The sequence below is a fragment of the Cibotium barometz genome, chromosome 34 (genome assembly GCF_041138505.1).
Source record: "Cibotium barometz isolate CiBa-2024 chromosome 34, ASM4113850v1, whole genome shotgun sequence".
Classification (NCBI taxonomy): Eukaryota; Viridiplantae; Streptophyta; class Polypodiopsida; order Cyatheales; family Cibotiaceae; genus Cibotium; species Cibotium barometz.
The window spans coordinates 6196635-6205898 of NC_141079.1; the positions used below are offsets into that span (position 1 = coordinate 6196635).

The 9264-nt window shown below is 42.5% G+C and overlaps 2 protein-coding genes across 2 annotated transcripts in view; one reads left to right on the forward strand and one right to left on the reverse strand.

The window, feature by feature from the left end:
- LOC147618654 (uncharacterized) overlaps nt 1–3419 on the forward strand; it is a 51688-nt gene extending 48269 nt beyond the window's left edge. Inside the window, exons 12-17 of the mRNA XM_086774353.1 lie at nt 1934–2053; nt 2129–2180; nt 2290–2438; nt 2603–2839; nt 3094–3171; nt 3299–3419. Coding sequence (XP_086630479.1) covers nt 1934–2053; nt 2129–2180; nt 2290–2438; nt 2603–2839; nt 3094–3171; nt 3299–3382 — 720 coding nt within the window. The 3' untranslated portion in view covers nt 3383–3419. The remainder of the gene's footprint in view (nt 1–1933; nt 2054–2128; nt 2181–2289; nt 2439–2602; nt 2840–3093; nt 3172–3298) is intronic.
- A 1755-nt stretch (nt 3420–5174) lies between these two features.
- On the reverse strand, nt 5175–7877 carry LOC147618655 (uncharacterized). The gene has a single exon (XM_086773684.1). The coding sequence runs from the start codon at nt 7743–7745 to the stop codon at nt 5436–5438; it is 2310 nt and encodes a 769-aa protein (XP_086629810.1). The 5' UTR covers nt 7746–7877; the 3' UTR covers nt 5175–5435.
- Nucleotides 7878–9264: the final 1387 nt, after the last annotated feature.

The following is a 9264-nucleotide window of genomic DNA, read 5'->3' on the forward strand; positions in this document are numbered from 1 at the left end:
TCAATTTTATATCAAGATTACCTTCTTGCATGAGGAGGTTTATATATCTCAACCTTGTGGTTTTCTTCAAAAGGGACCGGAGTCAAACGTATGACAAATGATTTTTGCAATAGTCCAACTGAGAGTACCCTCTATGTAAAGAGGAGTAAGAGTTTTTTTGGGTTATCATTTTGCGCTGAAGGCATGATGCTCATAGGCCCCAATGAAGAGAAGATTACATCCTTCAAGTCTGAAATTACACCAAAATCGCCTATGAGACCAAAAGAGCACATTGCACAAATAATGCCTAAGAGCATCCCAATGTGTTATTGGGACAACTAAAAACTAAATCTAGGGATACGTGAGCTTATTGTTGGAGCTTAATACATGAGCATCACCTTGAAGTTGTTGAGGGTCCAAAGGCTTTGGTTTTTTAAATTCCCTCATGAGGTCTTGTGCCTTATGGAGCACTACACAACGTCAACCCTTGATATGGCTTTCCTTTTGTTTAAGTTATGTTGGTTTGAATTCCTCTAAGGTCTAGAGGTTAATTCCCTTTAGGTTTTAAAACTATAAGAATTGGAGAGAGAGAGAGAGAGAGAGAGAGAGAGAGAGAGAGAGAGAGAGCTTACATGTGTAGCTACAAAGGAGAAGAATTGAGAGTAGCCCTATGCTGCCTAAGAGGGTAATTACAACATTAAGGATAGAGTATAGCCTAGGCAAGGACAAAAAATAAGGGTTAACATTAGCCCAAACAAAAGATCTACCCAAAAAATGAGATGTTTTTTTTAAGTTTTCACAAAACAAGTATATCTAGAGGCACTTACATGGTTTAATCTTGCTATTCTAGCACATTTTAAGCGTATCATTTGAGAAATTCATAGTTCAACTAGTGGGTTAGTTTTCACAATGTAACATGAAGATACATTCACCTAAACTTTGAAATTTCATAAATGAATGTAAATAAACATTAGTCCAAGGACCTACACTTCCATGGAGACTCAGTGTAACATAGGTAAGGGGAATATAAAAGATCACCAAGTAGAAAGCTTTTGAAAAAGAAATAACCCCAAAGATAGATAAAAAATAATTTTCTTCATTTTTGCTCAGCAACAAAATTGGGACATCACTAAGGCCTTCCTTTTACAAGCATGGACAAATAAAGATGTATTTCTAGTTTGATCACCTATAGTCTAAGTTGGGACATCACTAAGATCACTAAGGCCTTCCTTTTACAAGCATGGGAAAATAAAGATGTATTTATAGTTTGATCACCTATAGTCCAAGTTTTCATATCATAGTGCCACAAAGAGATAGCATCCATCCATACACGTCAATTTCTCAATTTGTTGTAATACCCATAGTGGTCTTAGCTAGCAATCCTTTGTGGAGGAGGCAGAGATTTTGGTGTCGACAAAGCACATTAACCCACTTGAAATCACAACTAAGGGTTAATACTATGCCATCTATACGCATAGCTCTTTGGAACTAGCGATGGAGTTGGTGGTGTGGTTAATGACCTAAGTATGAGGTTGAGTTGCAAGTGTGTGTGCCACATCCATGTAGTACATACACTTCAATTGTCTTTACAAGAGAAGTGGTGTTGGGAAGGATGTGAATGTACAACATGGGCTAATGCACTCAACCAAGGTCTTGCCAACCTATACTCGCACCTCTTTAATTAATTAATGTAAAAAACAATTTGGTACCATATTCACACCCGCCTATAGTTGTGAAGGGTACTGAACCTAGACTTGAAGTATAAGTTGGTGTGTGTGTGTGTGTGTGTGGGGGGGGGGGGGGGGGGGGGGGGGGGCGCTATAATCACAATGAATCAAAATATAGTACCTCATTTTTAATTCCAGCATTAATCTCTATAAAGTAGCCTAGTCTTGAAAGTTATGCTAGGCGTTGCAAATGTACTAAAAAAACTAATGGTATTTGTTTGTATAAGATATGGGATTTGAGAGAGGGGCAAATCCTCTACACGATTAAGGGCCATGAAGGAGCAACTACTTGTGCCGAATTCTCTCCTTCAGGGGATCATTTTGCATCTGGAAGCCAAGATGAACAAGTAAGTTTCTGATTTCTATGGATTCATTATCAAGTAGAGTATTGACCCCCTAATCCCATAAACATAAACATGCAGGTTATGCTTTGGCAAAGTAACTTGAAACAGCCTCGCAAGGCAGTAAACCCTGGTATAGCTTCTTATATGGCATCAAACCTATCCATTATCAAAACACTGAAACCATTACTTTCTCCTCCAAGTCCCTTGCATTGATTCTCTCCTTTAATATCTCTATTTAGGTGCTGCTCCACGGGGAGATTTCTCTTGTTTTGCTCCTGATCCGGATCAAGTTACCAGCCGAATGCAGCAATCTTCTCCTCAAAGCACTAAGAAAGCAGGTTCCAATGGGGTTAACACTCCCCTAGATACCAAACTTAAGCCATGCCAGGTTATTATAACTACAAAGGTCAAAAAAGCCAATTAATGACTAATTTATTAATTTAATGACAAGTAGAAAAAAAGTCTAGTTAATGACAAAATTATTTGCTTCTAATCAGCCAATAACAGTACATTAAGATGGGTTGTTCTGAGAAGAATACTACTACCTTACAGGATCCAATTGAAACTACAAGAACAAAAACAAAGGGTGGAGTAACTATTGAAAATGCTCACGAACAAATTGTAGAGGAAATAAAGCTTACCTCCAGAGAAGAGCCCCTTGAAGCCAATGGTTCAAGTGCCCTTGCAAAGGCAACATCTCCACCTGTAGCTAAGTTTGTTGAGAGCAACAAAGGAACACCTCTCCATCTCACTTCAGAAGAGACACAGACTCTTGGAATGACTTTAGCGGTAAAATGAATAAGACCTTTCAAATCTCAGACTAGCCTCCAATATGTTTGCATATTTCTTTAGTTGATTTCCTAACCTAAGGTGCCAAGGTTCAAACCTTTCAGCAGGCCTAGATGTTACCACTCACAGCAGGCCAGGATTCACCACATCAAATGTTATTTGTATGATCTGGTGGTGGTTTGAATTCCCTATCTTAGTTTTGCAATCACCTTTTGAAGTTGCTTAAAGTACAAACTCTCTCTTCCTGCGTGCAGCACTTGGTAAGTCAAATGGACACACTTACTAAAACAATAACTATATTTGGAGAGAGACTTTCTCACATAGAGGACAAGGTACTAAGGCTTCCCATAGCCATAACTATCATCTGTCATTATAACAAATGCATGTTTTTTAAATTATTTAATGATGTTGTCATTCTTAAATCAATTTCCTTTTTCCATTTGATTCGGGCTCTTGTAGGTTTTGCGGCTTCAAAAGCTTGGATTCACATCTCAACTCACACCAACCGAAGCAATGGAAATGTCTTGCAAAATTTCTGCATAATGTATTAAGTCTGTGTCTTTAAAGATGTAGATGCAATCTTTCATGACAAATGTTCAATCTTCAGCTATCCATGATTGGAAAAGGGAAATTATTTCAAATGGAAATATGTGCATAGTGATAGGTATCTTTGTGTGCATGTGTATCTATGTATGTATGCGTCCTCTACGTACTTGTGCTTATGCATGCATGCCACTACCGTGTGCACACATACTGGCATCCGCATGTGTCTGTGTGTGTGTGTGTGTGTGTGTGTGTGTGTGTGTGAGTGAGAGAGAGAGAGAGAGAGAGAGAGTAATAGAGAGAGTCTGCTTGAGAGTTGAAAATGCTCTTCCCATGCAAACTCTAGGGTAGCTTTAAAAAAAAGACCCACCAAAACATTGATAGCCCCACCCCCACTTTATTATTCTACGCGGGCTCAAGAATTTGAACCACCAAACTCCAAAAGTGAACAAAAAATGTTGAGGTATTGCCAAATCCTTCATGATACTGACCCTTTGTTGGAACTCCATTGTAATTAACATTATCAGGGCAGCTACTTATCATTGCTTTTGTTACAACATCTCTTGAAAATTGTATCCGCTTTATCCAGGAGAGCGATAATTTTAAAAAAAATGAAATCCAAGTACAGGAGCACAAGGGCTGACTCAGATGTGATTGATTCTCTTTCAAGTCATCTTTCTTCAATTACAAGCCTCATGGTCATACACTGTCCTAGGGCCATGTTCTATGTTAGCATGCATCAAAGCAATAGAGATGCATATAAAACTTGGGCAACACCAAATTTGGAGTTGATATGCAGTGGGTATGAATTGGAGACCTGGCTAAGTTGAGAAAAAGGTGGCCTCCGTTAAAAAGGGACCCTGGGGTAACCCGGACAACTTGGCTAGCATTAGATGTTGGCCATGAGACAAACAATTGGACAACCCACATTATTCACCTTTGCACTTCATCTCAACAGCAAAGTCCACCATTTGTGGCAGTCCATCCGTACTCTGAAAAGCATGCAGATCAATGAGTACAGCAAGATAGGCATACCTACAAAACATAGAATCAACAACTAGCTCTTCTTAGACCTGCCATTCGGCATTCAGGGCGTCGATTCAGTGTAATCGCAAATAAAATAAGACAGATGATGATAAACCCAGAGCATAATGCAAAAATAAAGAAAAGTTGTTGAAGGGCATGAGCCAGAACCCCCACAATTCAGGGTGAAAGGAAAGTAATATGAGGTTTAACAGAGGCAAGTAATGCAGACAACTGGATGTCAGCGGAGGATGCCAGTACCGGCACAACCCCTGTGACGTCACAAGCTCACATACCACCAAAACACCCTTCCAAATTTTAATGTGGTGAGGAGCTCCATCCATGACAGCAGAATGTGCCCGTCAAAACACCCTTCTAAATCTTAGCATAATAGGGAGCTCTGTCCATGACACATCAGAATTTGCCAGTCAGGCCATTCTGCAGAAGGGGCAACCGGTGCAGCATGGTCCTCCCGATGGCTATTCTGCACCTCTTTAAGTACAAAAGGTGGTGCAAGGTCAGAGAGCTGCTTGGTGATTTAGGCAATGGTATCTCCACACAACTAGCCAGCCACAGACCGCCCAGTGTGGCACCCCTACTTGCGGACCAGGCTCCACAAGAGAAGGCATACCAGAACACGCCTCATCTGCAATTTCTCCCTGGAAGTGTTTTGTCGTGGATTTTAATATACGATGCACAATGTACTCCCTTTTCTTGTGCAAAACAAACAACAAACATACACACACCCCTGCACCCCACAATGCACCCATGCACACGCTCACTGGCAATACATTTAAAATATGGGCATCAAACCACTGAAAGACCATGGAATCTAGAGATATTTGGTCAGACAAATTGAGTGACAACAGTAAAAGGCAACTGCTTTATGTAAGCCAGATTGCCGTAACAAAATTAGAGTTCCAATTTGTGCGCAGCTTGTACGTGGTAAATGAAAACATCAAAGCCACCTTTCTGTTTCTATAACTTTGTGCTGCAGGCACAGAGCTCTCACTTACGATGCATTCACTTACTACCCATCACTTGACACAGCCTCTACATGGACTGAGCGTTCTGCAGCTGATTGACTTTTGAGCAATTCATGCAGCAAAATGCCTGCTGCCACACTTACATTCAAGCTCTCCACAGCTATAAAATTTTCCCCTACAGCTTTTAGGTCACGTCCAGGCTTATCTTCCCTGAATGATAGTGTGGACGGAGCCTTCTCCTCCACCTGATGGGGCTGCTCCACGAACGCATCTAGATCCACGGCATCACCTTCCTTCCCTGACTCATTCTCAAAACCTGTCCTTGGCACTGGTTTCAGCTGGCTTTCAGAGGCTAACCCAGGAATGCACACCAAATGGTCACAAGCCATTTTCACATTGGTCCGAAGACCCTTGCCTTCACCGCCAAGAACCAAGATGGTGGGTAGTCCGCGAGGCAGCTCTCTCACAGGTACAACCGCAGACCCAGCTGCCGCGGCACCCACAACCCGCCACCCATTTTCTGTTGACTTAGCTAAAAACTTCATCATGTTCTTGCAAGATCGAACTTCCATGACCTCCAAGGCACCTGCACTAGCCTTGCTGACAACTGCACTCAATGGAGCCGAGTTTTTCGCGCACACCACCACCCCCGACGCTCCCAGAAAGTAGGCCGAGCGCAAAATAGCGCCAAAATTTTGAGGATCCGTCACCTCATCTAAAGCAACCCAGACAGGAGCTTTGCCATTCTGTTCCAGGGAAGCATCAAGCTCACTTGCAAGAACCAATTCTAGTGGGGATGCATCCAAAACCAGTCCTTGATGAGGCCTGTTATCCACCAGCATATTGAGATCATGCTTAGAAATCTCCTTGACTTCCAAACCCCTATCAATGGCAGACCGTATAACCCACTCCAAAGCCTTCTTGTCCTTCTTTTTGCCAGCATTACCACCACTTATTGGCATGTTTACCTGGACATACAAGCAAAAGAACTCTCTCCGGGATACCTGGAGAGCCGCATACACAGGACCAACACCATATATCACCTCGCCTTTCAAATTTGGCAAAGTTGAACCTGTTGATGGTAGATCTTTTTTCCATCCCCCCCAAGTCTTTCTTCTGCTAACGTCTTCATCCTCCTCCCCCTCCTCCTCCTCCTCTTCTTCCTCTTCCTCTTCTTGTTCACCAGTATAATCATCATCCACAACACCACGAAACTGTTTTCTGGCATAGCCATCATCCACAAATCTAGACACAGTTCTTGACCTGCCTTTCTCATTATACCTTAAAACATCTCCGGCTTCAGGAAACTCTTCCCTTTCAGAGTCATCATCGCCAGAGGTTGCTGAGGCCTTTTCCCTACCCTTTGCATAAGAGAATTTAGGCGACATTGCTGCTGATGATGAAGCTGGCCCTTTCTTCCATTGCCCAAATGATTTTTTCCTGCTGTTTTCTTCTTCTTCATGTTGTGTTTCCATGACTTCATCATCCTCCATATCTTGAAACTGCTTCCTTACAAAGCCACCACCACCCCTACTCCTAGGCATCCCTTCACCATCATCTACATCAGAAAACTGCTTTCTTGCAAAACCGCCACCCCAAACCTTATTTCTAGCCAACCCTTTACCACCATCCACATCAGAAAATTGCTTTCTAAAGCCGCCATTGCTTACCTTCCTCATAGCCATCCCTTTACTATCGTCGACATCAGAGAACTGTTTTCTAAAACCACCATCCCGAACCTTATGCCTAGCCATCCCTTTACCATCATCCATACCAGAGGGCTGTTTTCTTGCAAAGCCGCCATCACTACCCCTAATCCTAGCCGTGGGTCTTTCCCCGCCCTTAGCAAACCCTCTCTCTCCATTTCTTGCATAAGAAAACTTTCCATTATCAAAGGCATTCTTACCTCTCTCTTGCTTTCCTCCATTCCTGCCACGTGCAGCGTTGGCATTGCCGCTACGTTCCGCTTCTCTTTCTATCCGAAGTAGTCGGCTCTGCACAGTCTCCTGTGCAGAGAAGCTCTTCTGCTCAGCTCTGCCATCTCCTGCCTGTGAAGTAGACCCCTTCTCCTCTGCTTTTCCATTTTGTGAAGAGAAGAAAAGAGCACCTGCTTCGTCCCAGGAAGTAGAAGCCTTTCCCTTCTTCTTCACGTTGCGGGTCTCGTCAGAGACAGAGGCGCCGGCCTGCAGGGCTTGAGCGCCAAAGGACCTGCTGGCGATGGGACGTGAGAGGGCGAGGGTTTCTGCGCGTAGTAGAAGAGAGGAGGGGGGAGGGTAGAAGGTAAAACTTGCGTGAGTAATGCGTTCTGAGTTCACCAAGCGCAGAGTGCGCGAGAGGAGAGAAGAGACCGCCATTTGGGAGGTCCTACATGAAGAGCCATGATGTTCGCTGCTGCTGTGGCTCCGCCATGGCTGCACCAAAACGTTCTTCCAAAGAGGACCCTAAACCTTACGGGGAAAAGGGAACTTACTCCAAAATCTCTCAACTAATTAGAGAGTAAAATCATCTCATTTAATTTATGGGGTATGTTAGAAAAACAGTCCCACGGGCTGCACTACTCAGGCCATGATGGAGGCTTGCTTATTGCTGGGTATCAGATCTCATGATGGAGGCTTGCTTATTGCTGGGTATCAGATCTCAAAGGACCAGTCTTGTTTCTTGTGTGAGGATGAAAGATGTGAATTTCTTTGAAAAATCTTGAATGAGGTTAAAAAGGAGTAGAGAGATGAGTCTTTGGGGGTGATGTATGCCAGACTTTGAACAGTTAATATAAATAAATATCATTGGTCCCAAAAAAAATCATCTCATTTAAAACTTTGCCATAAATGTGGCCTTATTGTTTACGAGGGCCTTGGTTTCTATCGATTTGGTGTAGTAATCTATAGCCACCATAACATATCTAGTTTAAACGGCCCCTCAAAATCTAGTCCCCATGTTCTAAGAGTAATACTGAATTATGGAGCATCCTATCTTAAGCATTAGGTTGACCCAATCTAATGCTTCACATAGGATAGTAATACTGAATTATGCAGCAGGTTGACCTAACCTCTGACAAAATCACATGTTTTGGCGTGCTGCCATGCAGTCGGCCACCATAATCCTAGTTGAGAGATCTTTCGTCATGTGATGTGTCCAGAAAAGTGGCCTCTGCTTACTCCCTAATGTGCCTCCGCGAGAGCTTCCAAGAGGTAAATAAATCTAAATCCGAAAATTGGTCTCGCACACACCATCCGAAGATGATGATGTGCCTTAGATAAGACGTCATCTCATCTAATCATTCCATTTAAAGAACTTCGAGGGTAAATAAATCTACATCCCAAACTCATCTGGTTCGTTTGGAACTTATGTGTGACAAAAAATGAGTGATAACATGTTCATCATTATTGGGCCTATGTTGGATTGTGAAATCAAATTCTTGCAAAAGAGCAGTATCCATGTTACCAACTTTCCTACCAAAATTGGCTTATTCACCAAATACAATAAGGCCTAATGACCCACATGAAAAACAAAATGAATGCTCAGCAAAGAATGTCGGAACTTATTAACTGGATAAACTATTCCTAAGGCCTCCGTGTTGTGGAGTAGTTCTTTTCTACATTGGAGAGCATCCATCTTGCATAATAGATCGGTCGATACCATCCTCCTCTTGTTTCATGCATAAGGGCACTCCCAATTGCAATATTTGAGGCATCAACAAAGACATGAAAAATATGAGGGCTGCACAATAATAGGAGTGCTAAGCGCATGAAAAGTGTTGGAACGCTTTTCAACAGAGTGCTCATTCCAAACATATTGGGTGTCCTTCTTCATTAGTAAATATACCAAACATGCGCCAAGTATCGAAAGAAGCATGTATGCTACATATTGGGGTGT